At 36.1% G+C, this 15284-nt stretch overlaps 1 protein-coding gene across 1 annotated transcript in view; it reads right to left on the bottom strand.

Annotated features, from left to right (window-relative positions):
* LOC109100954 (collagen alpha-1(XIX) chain-like) overlaps window positions 1-13266 on the bottom strand; it is a 31522-nt gene extending 18256 nt beyond the window's left edge. The window contains exons 1-11 of the mRNA XM_042769607.1: window positions 13224-13266; window positions 12707-12760; window positions 12548-12601; window positions 10460-10504; window positions 9562-9612; window positions 9407-9451; window positions 5989-6015; window positions 3738-3791; window positions 2821-2865; window positions 1669-1713; window positions 1494-1556 (exon numbers count right to left, since the gene is read on the bottom strand). Of these exons, the coding sequence (XP_042625541.1) occupies window positions 1494-1556; window positions 1669-1713; window positions 2821-2865; window positions 3738-3791; window positions 5989-6015; window positions 9407-9451; window positions 9562-9612; window positions 10460-10504; window positions 12548-12601; window positions 12707-12760; window positions 13224-13244 (504 nt within the window). The 5' untranslated portion in view covers window positions 13245-13266. The remainder of the gene's footprint in view (window positions 1-1493; window positions 1557-1668; window positions 1714-2820; window positions 2866-3737; window positions 3792-5988; window positions 6016-9406; window positions 9452-9561; window positions 9613-10459; window positions 10505-12547; window positions 12602-12706; window positions 12761-13223) is intronic.
* Between the last annotated feature and the right edge of the window lie 2018 nt (window positions 13267-15284).

Here is a 15284-nt window from a genome sequence, read left to right as displayed (position 1 = left end):
TCTTAGTAATTCAGCCAATCTAAACATGTATATTTCAAGTTTTGTAGTGTATTGATGTTTGTTAACTGTGATTTGTTTTTTTTTAGCATTTCTGGGATCTCTTATTAGAAACAGCCAGATCTGAAAAAACTACAAGCTAGTCAACAGAACTCAAGAATCAAGGGGCAATTCTGAATCCATAGCGAGTCAAACTGTGAATCAATCAGCAGACTAATCAGTTAACTTAATCTGGTCTGCAATTCAAGGATTGATCAAACGATTGGATCCATCTGTTCTAATATCACAGAGTTGAGAACAGAGGAAAGAAACTAATGAGAACTAAATGTTATTATAGAGGGTGTAGATCACAGCCAGGTGAAGCATAAACAGTACAGGTAGACCCAGTGACACCCAGGGGCCACAAAGGGGTCCATGGAAAATCTTAGCAATTATTTAAAAAAAAAAAAAAATCCGCAATTATACCATTACATTGCTGCAGTTTCTGACAAAAAATATTCCATAGTTTTATTATCTTCCGGTTCTCTCCTCTCTCTCTAACATATATATTATACATACACACACGCACACTATTATATTACTATTATTATGAGTGTTGTGTGTTCTATGTTATATTATATATATATATATATATATATTATATATATATATATATATACACACACACTATTAGGAGTATTATTAATATGACTGTTGTTGTTCTATATATGTTGTTGTTCTTAAAAAACAATAAATAACTAAATACATTTCCAGAAGATTAGGTCCTACTAACAAACAATGTGCATATAGTTTTATTCTCTTTTATTCTATGTACTCTCTCTCTCTCTAAAATAAATTTTTACATTATAAGTAATTATAATTTATTTATATTATATTCTTCTTCTTTTTATCAATATAATACTAATATTCTAAATTAAATTACATTTCCATAACATATATTTAATAACAAATGCGCATACAGTGTTATACTCTTCAGGTACATAAATAAAAATAAAAAATAAAGAAAATAATTATGTTGTAATATTTATATTATATTATTGTCTTAATAATATACAATACACATTATTATTATTATTCTTATTATTTATTATATGATATATTATTATTATTATTATTATTATTCTTATTATTAATAATAATATATTATACATACACACATTTCCATAATATATTTTAACAATAAAAATGTGCATATAGTGTTGTTATCAATACATTAATTGATTGATTGATTTAGTAATTTATTTCCAAGTAACACCTCTTACATTTATTTATAAAAATTAACATTTTCAAAATAGTATTTTTCTTCACACAGAATACAGTAAATGGGTCATGAAAATATACAAAGGCATTTTTAACTTTTAATATGTTCTTCACAAGAGGATTATGATATTTGGGGGTCCTATCATAAAGATGTTTGAAAAACACATGCTTCAGATTCCAGGCAGGTGTGCATCAGAATACAGGTTTTTTGTAGTGCGAATGCTACAAATGCTTACAAGGGATCCAGGAGGCCCTTCAGGTCCAGGGAAGCCAGTCTCTCCCACAGGCCCTCGTTCTCCCTGTGTGGAAAGACAACGAGGGAAAATGGGACATCATCAGTCTCACATTATCCTGTTGCTAAAACCTGCTGTATGATTGACAGCTGCTAACAAGCAACAAAGCAAATCTCACCGGCTCTCCAGGGATCCCTGAATCACCACGTGGACCAGGTTTTCCCTATCAGTTACAGGAACCGAGAAGAAGACGGAGAGAGAGTTAGACCTCAAACCTGGTGTCCATTCTAAACCACCTGTAGGCTGGGGAACATGGCTAAAACATCCACTGCTTTTATCTAAAATTCATATGTGCTATGAAACCTTTATCTTGTGACAAACCACTCCAACCATAACTGCTTCAAACGTAAGAAAATCTCATATGAATTGCTGCATTAAATATGCTTATCCAACAAAAAATAAAAAGAGATATCAGTTATTCTTTAGCCCAGTATTGTATCTTCTAGCTTATAATATAGGGTTGCACCCAATATAAATAAGCTGATAATAATAAATAAAAAATTAACACTAGAAAATAAATAAACACTGGAAAATACAGAAAACACTAGAAAATAAGGACCAGAAAATAAATAGACACTGGAAAATACATAAAACACTAGAAAATAAATAAACACCTGAAAATAAATAAACACTAGAAAATACATAAAACACTAGAAAAAATAAATTACCTTAAAACAGTACATAAAGAATAAATTACTATAAAATAGTAAATAAAGAATAAACAAATAAAAAAAGAAAATAATTAAAATGCTACAAGTGAATTTAATTTATAGAGTGGAAACTGGATATTTATTTTGAGATTTGCTAAAGATGACATTTAATAGTGTTATTAAATTACTAGTAGTTTTAAGAAATCAAATTTAGATGACCGCAAAGTTAAAGTAAACATAAAAATATTGAAAACAAGCATAAGCAATCTTTATAATATCTTAATTATGTATTTTGCTTCAGCATATTTTCATTCACATAAATTATTTTGAGATCAAACCATAATTGACGCACTCCCAATTGAAAATCCTTATTCTAGTAGAAGGATGGAACTTCATAAATTTACTGTATTTAAAAAAAGTGTTTTCACGACAATTGTTGTCATTAATAATGTGAAAATTGCAACTATTGTGAAGGCTGAAGGGGTGGAAGGTCGTCTGCTCTGCTATTTGTGCAATTTACTTACTACCTTACTGCTTGTAGCTTATTTCCTGAATAATAAATAGTTTTAATTGTAGTACAGTGATTTGAATGCAAAAAAAATAACAACAGAATAACTTACAGTAGGACCAGGAACACCAGGTGGACCAGGTAGGCCAGGATCACCCTTCAAACACACAAACATACACATGTAAGGTGACAAATCTACTGCAGAAGCGCCTGAGAACGTCAGAAAAGCACAATGATTTATTTTCTTTCTGTTCCCCAAACCAACTGTGCTTGACAAGTTCTTTAAAATCATTCTCTGAGTATCTGTGTGTATGTGAGTTGCTCTCTTTCCTCCACATGCACTCTGCTGGCTTTAGGAATTAATGAGCTGCTTTTAAGTTTTGGGGCAAAGCAAGCAAATAAACAGCTTGAGATCAGGCAGCCTCGTGGCTGTTGTGGAGTTGGCGAGCTTGCAAAATGCTGCGACTACATCTTGACAAGTCCTTCCTGGGAAGAGTGGGTGAGTTTAATGCCGCTCAAAGGAGGAAGCTGTTCTGGCAGACAGACAAAAAAAGAGTCTCCATGCACCAGCGCTCTGATACGTGCAGGAGGAAACAGTCTGGGTGGGGGTCTGGACCATTCTGTGGGCTCGATTTAATGAAGCCTACTATTTCAACCCTCTCTAATATTCTTGTATTCATGGTCTTTCTCTTGAATTCTCGAATGCTTTTACTAAGCACTGCGTTGAAATTAGAATAATAACAATGCTTGAATCAATTATGAATGTCTGTGCACCATCCTCCATCTCTCTGTCTGTCAAACACACACACACACACACACACAGACACACACACACACACACACACACACACACACATACACACACACACACACACACACACTCGTACACACCAAAACTGCAATGTCATGTCAAATCGTGAAGGTACAGAGTGGAACGGCTGGCTGAGCTGGTGAAAGCTGTGTAATCTGGGACACTCAGACAGGGTGAGAGAGAGCATCCAGTGACACGATTCATTTAAATGCACTTACCTTAGCACCTGGCAGCCCCTCTAGACCTGGTAATCCCATCAGCCCCGGCTCACCCTGGAATAAAAGAAACACATTCCAGCTCAGCACGGACACCTTCATGTGTGAAAGTCTGTGTATGTGTGTTAGAGTTGAGGAGTGAGTAAAAGTGGCAATGCAACTAACTAAATTTTGGATTGAAAATTGAGTTGTTTTAAAGAGAAGTGCACAAATGGTAATTTGAGTAAACAAATCTGGACTTTCAAACTGTTTAAAACTTTTCTCAAAATTCCAAAAACAAAACAAACAAACCAAAAAAATATATATATATAAATATATTAAAAAAATCCTAAATTAGCCCTGTGGACTTTTAGAACTGTAATGAAAATGTTTATCACAGTGTCATTTCCAATACATCCCAAATGTTCTATTTAACAGAATGAAAATTTAGAGAAAAAAACAAAACAAAACACAAAAAAAACCTGACAACTCCTTTGTTTTAATAAAGCTAATTTAATAGCCAGATTTGTTTTTGTATTGTAAAAAAAAAAAAAAAAAAAAAAAAAAAAACACATATTCTATATATACAGTATATAATTAAGATTTATTCTTGTTTGGAAGTGGCTTATGCTCAACAAGGCTTAATTTATATGATTTAATATTACAATATACAGTAAATAAGACTAATATAAATATTATTACAGTTAAAAATAACTGTTTTCTACTTTATTATATTTTTAATATGTATTTTTTTCATATGATGACAAAGCTGAATTTTCAGCAGCCATTACACTGCTTTGCATGATCCAGCATTTTCACTCAAATATTAAAATGGTTCATTTTTACTTTTCATTTATAATATGATAGTTTCAAAATGTAATATTTATATATATTTTTATGATAGATTAGCTGGATATTCTGAAGATTGGATGTTCTGGCTCTGGGACAAAGGTAAAACAATCAAATCTATACATATAGCATTTAAAAAGCAGTACAACTAAATGATGAAAGCATGGTAAAAAGTTTCCAAGTCAATTTAATGTTACCTTCAAATACACACACACAGACACACACACACATATAAGAATTAAACATATATATAATATAAATCAACCCCCTGGGCCACAAAAGTACCCAAAGTTTAAAATAAATACTCTTAAAAGATTATATCACAGCAATGGTTTGGAGTAGAAAAAATGATATCTTTAGAAAGCTGTGACTTTCGCGTTTCATTCAGTGGAACTCAAAATGTATTTCCAGGTCAAAGCGACTGATGGAGAAGATTACCACAGTGTAGCTACCAGACTGGTTGTGTAATGTATTTTAGCAGCTCAACAAACACCAAACGCCATTTTTCCAGCATGTCACTGATTATTTCAATTAAAACCCACATATTTATCTTCATCCTGACAAGTGCGTCAAGTTAACTCTAATTCTGTCGTATTACCATCCTGACAAAGCATTTACTTTCCTCCTTCCATTTTCATTTAGCCTGCCGTGTTAATAAATCATACGTACTTCGCCGCAAACAGAGCAGCTCATAATTCACCCCAAATGACTGGCTGCTTCTCCACACTGAACCCGTCCACAGAGTGCTGAAAAATCTGAGTACAAGCATCATATATTACATTCGTCTCATGGCTCAGTCGCTATTGACGGACAGCAGCGTGCGCCACGTTAACGGGCCCCGCAACCGAGACGGATTGCGGCAGTAATTGTCGCACATGTAGACTGCCATGTATAACAGAGAGCAGACCTACATGGGACCAGAAAGAGGATCGACTGGAGACAGATGGGGGCAATTCTGGAGACTGCTGGGAACATTTATTCAAATGTCAAATTAGCATGCCGCTGGAAAAATCATTTTGCAAAAAAAGAAACAATAAAAATATCAAAATTGCACCCAAGAGAACAGGAAGTGCCAGCTTTTTGGCTGCTGGAGCTGCATTATTGCTATTGTAGGGATCTGTCGTTGTCGTGCATGTGTTTTTGTTGGGGGCTGTGCATGTACTGCGTTCACAAAATCTCCCACAGGCAAAAAAATATGCGCCGACAATTTGATTTAGGCGCCGTTCCTGATCACTTCTTTTGTTGTTGAGATTGCTGTGTGACTAAACTGTCGTGCTTGGCTGCTCGCGGGCTACTTCAGAGCCAGGAGCTGTGATTAATGGAGACTAGCCAGAAAGCAAGTGCTGGCCAGACCTGTTTCTCTCAATCTATAGACATGGAAAGACAGAAGACCATTCAATACAAATCACAGCGACGCAACACTCACCATCCTTCCTTCATCTCCTTTGGGCCCCTGGAAATCAAAAGCACAAAATTAGCCTGTGAAACTGACCTTATTTGACCTTACTGCTATGTGCTATGTGTGCTATCAATTAATCCAATCTGTGTAATTAGCTGGATGACATCTGCTTAGATTTGCTGTCAAACAGTAACACAATCAAGTGACTGTCAAACAAAAGACCCACGAGGGAATTATGCTGACAGAATTCTGTTCCAAAGCCGAGTGAGCTGTCAGTCTAACAGGGTAGAGCACAACTCAGAATTTAAGAATTGGATCTTTTGCATTTTATGTGTGAATTTGAATGAAACTGACAACGTACCCCAGGAAGTTTAATTGGTATGACAGGAAGTAGAATTTACTGGATTTGAATCACACAAGAAAGGAATGCTAGGAAGTTTACAACAAACAATTACATTATGTAATTAACAATTCATATTTAGAATACATTTTTACTCGACTGATTAGATTATTATTTTTTATAATTTTTTTTTAGACGTTTTATTAATATTATTAGATTAGTTTATGACTTATTTTGCATCCACTGATTATATAATTTTGTTACGATGGAGGAGGCATTTTGGGAAATGTTATGGGAGGTTTTCTTCCCAACAGTTAATTTGATAAAAACAACTAATGATATCATGGTGTCTGGGGTAACGGGATGGGGGGCTTCTATAATATTAAGCTTTGTGGTGTGTAGTATATGATAATGGATTTTGAATTTGAACCATATTTTTAATCAAAGATCAACAGTCTGTCATTAGTCTTTAGTCTGCCACAAAAAAACAAAACAACAACATTACAATCATGAACTCAAATGTCATTGTGAAAAAAACAAAAAAAAACAATGACTGTTGTAAGTAACAGTGCGTAAATCAGACCTTTCTGTATAGCCTAACGCTAATAAGCTTAAACGAAAATAACGAAATAATTGTGTAGTGAAGTATTTTTTTGTACACAGTGTCGCGAACAATCAGTCACTCCTTTATGCGTGCATCACTGTCCTCCTCGCGGCTGCAGCAACTTGCTCTCTCTTCATCGTTTTTGCTTTTTAACAGCGTGTTGGGGTTCTGGTACACCAGCCATGCCAACGGAGTGAATGAAAATTAGCTTATCAATGCATATCTAAATTCGCACCTAGCTGCCTATGCTGTATTTTTTTAGAACTTAGAAAAAAGATGCTGCAGCCATTGAGTAGCTGGCGAGGGCTGGTTGCAGGACAACTCAACCTCCGCAGACAGTTTTTAATGTTTATCAGACAATAACTACTCAAGATTTAGTATAATTTAGGGACAATTAGGGCCAGATTCGGGATTCGGGACAACAGTTTAGATTTCGGGACTGTCCCGAATTTTTCGGGACGTCTGGTCACCCTATGTACATCATTGTTTCTCCTCTATGCCCCGCCTTCTGAAACGCGTCGATTTTTACAAGGCTCATTCCTCTGAAAAGCGAGGTGTGCTGTGATTGGCCAGCTATCCAGTGCGTTGTGATTGGCCGAATGCCTCAGGCATGTGATGGAAATGTTACGCCTCTTTACATATTGTGATGACTTGTCTGGCCGGAGCGACGAGACATAAACATAAAACCCACTATAAACGTGATATAAACATGATTTCTAGTCGTGTCTTCTTTTGAAAGGCAAAAACAAAGTAGTTTCGCTTTCTCAACGAAACAGCATCACACACCGCGGCCGGCTTGAGAGCGGTGCAGCAGGTGGATTCTACGAAGGAGAGTACCTTGGTCTTGCAAAAACCACATGTGACGACCCCGGGCTGAACTCCGCTTTGTCCACGGTTAATCCAATTCAGCGATCCACAGTGCAAAGTTGATGTATTTCCTCAGCGACCAGCACGGATCAGCTCCAGGCATGATGAAGCGGATATAGTCCTCTTTTGGAAGGCCAAACAAAGTAGTTTCGCTTTCACAGTGAAACACACAGCGTCTATAAGACATGGCCATGGCGGCAGCGGCAGCAACAATACTACAACAAGTATTAAAGGTACGCCTTCTTTCTTTGCGTAAACATCTGGGCGTTATGCAAATCTTCCAACATACTGACGTAGATATGTGGGGGTGTTTTAGAACGAGCCGTTTCGGGGGGAGTGGACAAGTGTTAACTTTTATAAAGAATATCTCTTTGGATTTGAGACTTTAGTTTTTGCAACTTCACAGATCTTCTTTATTCACCAAGAGCTTGTAACACTCCAAAGAGAAAGGAAAATTTGAAATCGCTTCATATGACCCCTTTAACAATTTAAGGCAGGATGTGTGCTGTGCATGAATGACTGTATATTTCTATGTAGAGTTTCAAATCATTCACTTGTGAGGTTCAATAATGCTTAGGATGCTGCCTTTGTAGACCATAGTTAGTGATGAAGCATGCTAGGTTCAGAAACAAAGCCAAACCGAGCTGCATTGGACATAAAATAAAAACACTAAAGTGAATTGAGGCAAATTTAACCAGTTTTTGAGATGACAGCCAAGAGTGCCTCCAATTTTCCTTATTTCCTCCAATAAAATGAGATTGAATATTACATTCAAAAGCTAATTTTACCCTTTAGCACACCAGAGAGCTATATCATGACTCTGCATGCTAACACAACCCTGTAACATCATTCGTTCTTCCAAAAACAAGCCTCTTGATTGTTCAAATGAAGTTCAATGTAATTTTAAGTGTGCTTTATCTAAGTGTGGTCTCCTCCAGCTGCGGCACATTAACAGGAGGTGTCACGTCCCACTTAGAACAAGTTCAGTTGAGGATAAACCGAAACAAAACACCCCCAGGGACTTGTAAGCAGCTCCTTGAGTCTATCGCAGTGAGGAGGGAGATTGGAGAGTGTCCTCTTTCAGACCTACTGATAAGGGTTTAGAATTTTTCAGAGTTCTGGGCAGTCTGGTAAAGATGGCCCAGGAGGGAATACACTCTTGTTCTTCATGGAAAGGATGGACACATTACATAAAGACTAGATAAGTGTGGATGTCACTGTGTTGATAAGCTAATCGGATGATTCCACTAGGGCAGAAAAGCTTTTTTATATATATTTCTTTTTTTCCCCGTTAAAGTGCTGCATTTCAATTACCCCTTCTTTACAAGCAGCTACTTTGTTGAGTATGTGTGATGGTTTTTTCCCCCTTCTCCCTTTGGGCTACTGTCATTGTCTGAGTTTCAGATTTGTGTCTGTGTGGCCGTGATCCGTCCTTCAATACATGCTGTGTAAACCTCTTGAAATCAGGGGCGGACAGCAGCCAAACCGAATACAGATTCCCAAATCATTGAAGCTTCTTTGTGTATTGACATTTAAACTTCATTAAAAGTGATACAACTGATTCCCTGTGGTGGGTTACGTTCAAAGAGCTATTTATTAAATATGGGACATAATTTAAAAAATACGACACATACCGGGGGCCCTGGTGGTCCAGGTTGACCTGTATTAGCTGCGCCATTCTGTAAATAATAAAAAGGATTATTGCAGTTTATGAAGTGTGAACAATATGACATATATGTTACATACTAAAATACTGTGATTGTGTTTTAGTATCAGGTTAAAGTTTTACCTGAAGCTTATAGAGACTGCTCATCCCATTGCCCTCTGCATATGGGACACCCTGAAAAGAACACATTTACAAGATTTTTAGCATGTTGCTAGGTGGTTGCTTATTGGCTCAAGTCGAAATAACCCTCCCAAATCAATATGATATTATGGTTTCCAGATATGTAATAGGTTCCTCCTTCAAATACAAGTCAATGAGATTCTTCTTCTTATTTATCATTCACCAAGCTATAAAATCATAAGGGAAACAATATATAATAGGAGTCTAAAATTGTCATTTTGTTTGGATTTCTTGGGCCACTAATGTGGTTATAAAATTATGGCTGTCAATTTAATGTATTAGAGCATTGCATACTGTATACATTTCAGTTTTTCATTTTCTTATGTATGTCTGAAATGAGCTGGAGTGTTGAAGAAAATAGATTTTGCATATTTCATGTTCACTGAAATGACAGCCACATGGTTACGTGGGCTGCTGAAGCTAATATTTAGGTCTGAACTTGTATGAAACTACAAATATAAGTATTCAAAAAAGTATATTATTTGATTAAAGCACACTTTAATCAAATACCCATCTTACTTATACCCATCTCATTTATAGCTGATTTTTTTTTCTATGTAAAATTGTTTTTCCCATTCCATCTTTATATGCAGAGAGAACTATGAATTTACCACTTGTAGGCTGATTTAACAAAAAGGATAAATACTGGTGCAAAACATTGCTTATTGTATTCAAAACTCTAACCATGTGATGCTAGATTGGGGCGGAGCTATCTGTTTGGCGACCAGTGACAGACAGTGGGAAGAGTTATGGAAACCTGTAGGAAAGCATTTGTTATTTTTGCAATTATGTTTGCAATTTCTAGTGGTGTAGAAAATGCACACTTTAATTCAGAACTTACAGGGGGTCCAGGAGGTCCAGGTCTGCCTTGCGGTCCTTCGCTACCCTGGAACAGTGTTAGCAAATGTTGTGAATATTAACAGGTGTCAGATAGAGCACTTGGAAGTTTTAAGGATACACTTGGTGCCCCTTGGCTCTATTGGATTGGCTCTCAGTGAAGCCGACCAGCTGATGAAAACCGATGAAAAATGCATCTATCCCTTTCTAGTGCATATCTGCACACTGCAGGGCACACCACTAGCTTGTCAAACACACTGAGCATCATATTCACTATCTCCCGCTAACCGAGTATTATCCAGCCATTTATCAGGCAGTGTGAGTGACCCATACAGATGCAGATGGGGTCAAAGAATTATAATGTTTGGAAAAGTGAAAAATGAGAAAAAGATGTGCCTTACATTTTGTTTTTAACCCACTCTAAAAATCAGTTTAACTCTGGAATTTTTAAACACATTTAAGATTATATATACAGTATAACAAATAAACAATTTTATTTTATTTTGTTTAGTCTATAATCAAAACATTTAAAAAATATTATTTACTCACTCTCATATTGTACTAAACCTGTATAACTTTCTTATGTGGAATACAAATTGAACCATTTTAAAGATTTATTTTTTGGAATTTTCGCCTTTAATACAATAGGACAGATCATAACTGACAGGAAGTGAAGTGCGAGAGAGATTGGGGATCAGGAAAGGTCCTTGAGTCGGGACTCAAACTCGAGACACCCCTAACGCAATGGTGCTGTTATGTCAGCATGCTGCCCACAAGGCTAAAGGCACCGACCTAATGAACCATTTTAAAGATTAAAAAAAAAGATACAAAGCCATCATGAAAGTGCACTATATTTGCACTATATTTCTGGCCTTCTGAGAACATATGATCATTTTGTGAAAGAAACGGTCCAAATTTTTCATTATTCTTTCTTTTTTTTTTCTCTCAATAGCAGCCCTCAAATCTAGTGTTTACTTATGCACTAGACATTATCCATGTCTATAACATATATTCTATGGCAAAGTATAGCATAAACAGTTTGCAAACTTCTCGCTGTGTTCCACAAATAATTATAGTATGTCTGGGTTTTAAATAACATTTTTTTTTTTTTTTTTAAGGTACTTCCACCCTAAAATTAAAATTTTGTCATTAATCACTTACCCCCATGTCGTTCCAAACCCGTAAAAGCTTAATTGGTATTTGGTATTTGGTTTAAGATTTTTTGGTTTTTGGTTAGGAGGCTTGTGACTGTCCCGGATGCGCTGTTTTCATTCAAATCAAAGCTAAATACACGTAGAAAATGCATGTGTCACGGCTGACACAGAAGAGCGTATGCTGCTTGCATTCAGCTGATATTCTCCAAAATGGCACAATGGTGATGCGGAGAGACACAGAGGAGACAAATTGTTGAATAAAGTCGTTCTTTTTGTTTTCTTCGAGTAAAAATAGTTTAAATCATGCTTTAATCCGAAAATATTCAGTAAAAAAACCAGACAAACTCCTTGAGAAACTAGCCTGTAACTTTTCCCGCTCGGCTATTGCCGTCATTCTAATATTTTGATTTGAGAGATCCATCTGTATCAAGCTATAGCTAAATATGTTTAACATATATGAATTCTTGCTTAATATGCAGTTATGTTACAGGACGTTGGCATGAATTGTACTCATGATGGAGCGGTGGTGGAGTGCTCTTGGAGCGAGTGAAAACCACGACGCTCCGACTTTTAAAAAATCACTTCAGTCAAAATCACACCGCTCTACTCCGCGCTCCGCTCCGCTCCCACTCCGCTCCGCTCACATACTCTGGTTATGGTTGAATCACTGATGGCAGATGGACTATTCTGACGATGTCTTTCATACTTTTCTGGACCTTGACAGTGTAATTTACTTGGCAGTCAATGGGACAGTCACAAGGCTCCCGGTTTTCATGTAAAATATCTTAAATTGTGTTCTGAAGATGGACAGAGCTTTTACGGGTTTGGAACAACATGGGGGTAAGTGATTAATGACAAAATTTTAATTTTGGGGTGGAGTAACCCTTTAATACTATTTTTAAATCTTAAAGCAGAAATGATCACTTGATTATGATTACCCGTTCTCCCTTTGGTCCTGAGGACCCAACAGGTCCTGGTCTGCCAATAAGTCCCTAAATGCAGAGGAATATGCATGAGGTTATTTTTGTTATGTACATCTCTAGGAAAAAAAGCCATTCAAGTCATGATAACATTTATTTTTGTTGGAAAATTCTCACCTGTGGACCCATGCGGCCTGTGGATCCAGGCAATCCTGGCACACCTGGGGACCCCTGGGAATAGAGAAATAGACAAAAACAATTGTAGTGATACTTGTATTGTATGATAATGCATTCTCTAACCTTGGACCAATTAACTATGAGATTGAGGATAAACTTTAACAACACAAAATTAAAATTACTTATTATTTATTTATTTTTTAATGAAAATCCATTGGTCCAACTGTAGAGTAGCAAATACATTTCAATACAATGTTAATATTGCTTCAAATGCAAATGTTTACAAAACAACCAGACATAAACTGATGATATAAACGCCAGAAGTACATTTAAATACCTATGCAAACAGCAAACTGGTCAAACAAATAAAATCACTTCATTTAAAATGCAGAGTCTGGAAAATTTAGTTACACAAGCAGCAGTACAGTAGTCAACTATGATGCATCAGACAACTCCACTAACTGAACAGGATTAGTTTAGATTTGTCGCATTGCACCGTGTAACTCTGATTACTCACCTCATCACCCTTGTCCCCCATCGGACCAGCAAAGCCTCTCTCACCCTTCTTTTGCCTATATGACAACGAGACAGATGGAAAATAGTTGAGACAGTAAGTACAATCTTTTGATTTAGTTTCTCTCTAAGAATGCTCTCATATATTATTAATGTTTATCTCTGGCCTCAATTCTTGCCTGTCACTGAATGTCTCACATTCAGGCACTCGACTGTACAAGTATGCAAACCATTATTTGCTACATTATTTGCTACTGTTGCACCATGTGTAATATATTTTGCCCTGCAATGCCTTGTTGTAACAGAGGAAATGCACTTCCAGAATTATAGCTAAAGCTCATATGTCTGCCAATCAAACGATTCCTCTCTTCTCTAATCTCTGATTTTAGGGGCGGCTTACCTTCGGACCCTCTTTTCCAGGATTACCAGCTGGGCCCCGAAGACCCTGATCCCCCTGTAAATGCCAACCCAGAACATAAGGAGCCAGATCCACAAGACAGACACATGTCAGACTATGCAGTAGTGCAGCAAAGTATTTGAACACTTAGGCCACAGTTAATCTATGAATTAATCTATGGATGTCATCATGTTAAATAATTAAATATCATACAAAGCGGGATTTGTTTCAAAGAATGAGAGCACAAGCTCATGTAAGGACCAGGATTAAAAACTTCGTATCATATTATATACACATTCATATCAAATAACTGGACTGCAGAAATGTCTGGTGTATTTGTGTCTACAATGGTGCCCTCCATAAACAATTTGTTAATTGCATAAGCCAGAAAAGATGACAGAAATCAGTGCTAGGGAATTTTAGGTGGAAGAACAGAATATTAATTAATGAGGAGATTAAAATTGTACCTTTTCTCCATCCATTCCTGGGATACCTGGAGTTCCAAGGGAACCTTTTTCTCCTTTCTGCCCTGGCAATCCTGGTACTCTGGTCTGACACACACTGCAGGCGTTCTGCCAAAATCACAAACACACACAATATAAGGTGCAGAAATCCCACTTTCTCTTTTTTAATCTCATTCTCCTTCTGTTCAGATAAGCTCAGGATGCAACACATCTCAAAATTAAGCTTTTTTAGGTCCACATATTCATAAAGGATCCATCATATACAGCTGCCTGTGATTAAATGATGCAGATGAGAAAAATTAAAGGATTTTCTCGAATGCTGAAACAATCAATGCATATCAAACTAAAATTTGGCAGGTAAAATGAGTTTTATTTTAAATGCAAACTTTTCCAGTTTTAAAATACATATCATACATCTTAATGATTTGCTAATGTATAAAACAGTAAATTATTGGTCTAAAAAACAATTAAAATGAAGCAAAATGGTAGCAGAGAAATATTTTTGTGGACTAACTGCGACAGATACTAAAATTTTTGTCAATTGGTCAACTAACAGTAATAGTATGCCTTAGAATGCAGGAAATATTAAAATAAAACATATAAAACCTATTTAGCTGAATATGAAAGTCCTGAATATATATGCAACAATCTGGAGTTCTGAAATGGGTACTGTGCATTTGTAAATGATCTTATTCATCTTTATATTTTAATGGTTTCAAAATAATCAACAATGATTCAACTTACAACTGATTCAACTTGAAATGGACGATGTTGACATTTTGAGAAGTTAATGATTATGTCATAAATTCTTCTTATAATTTTATAGTAGATATTCGAAATATGATGAGAAGGATTAATTTGACCTCCATCTCCATATCTTCTTAAAGACAACTGATGTAAAACATGGCACCAGTTTACCTCCACTCACACTGTGGAAAAACACTAAATGTGTACCCTTTTGTCCTTTTTTGTGCTCATGAGCTCTAGACAGGTTTATCTGCTTCTGACTTTTATTACTATTAGTGTAAGATTCATGTTTGCCAGTATGGATTTAATGCTTATACCAGCTCTAATAGACACATCCGGCACGGCAAATCTAGCTTCCAACACAGCTAAAAAACGCTAAAAGGTCAAACCCAAAAGTACAAAAAACAATTTCACAGACAGAAACAATTGATAAAAGGCATGCATTCTAGGGACAAGC

Source organism: Cyprinus carpio, chromosome A13 (genome assembly GCF_018340385.1).
Source record: "Cyprinus carpio isolate SPL01 chromosome A13, ASM1834038v1, whole genome shotgun sequence".
Taxonomy (NCBI): Eukaryota; Metazoa; Chordata; class Actinopteri; order Cypriniformes; family Cyprinidae; genus Cyprinus; species Cyprinus carpio.
This window is presented reverse-complemented; position numbering and strand designations above follow the sequence as displayed.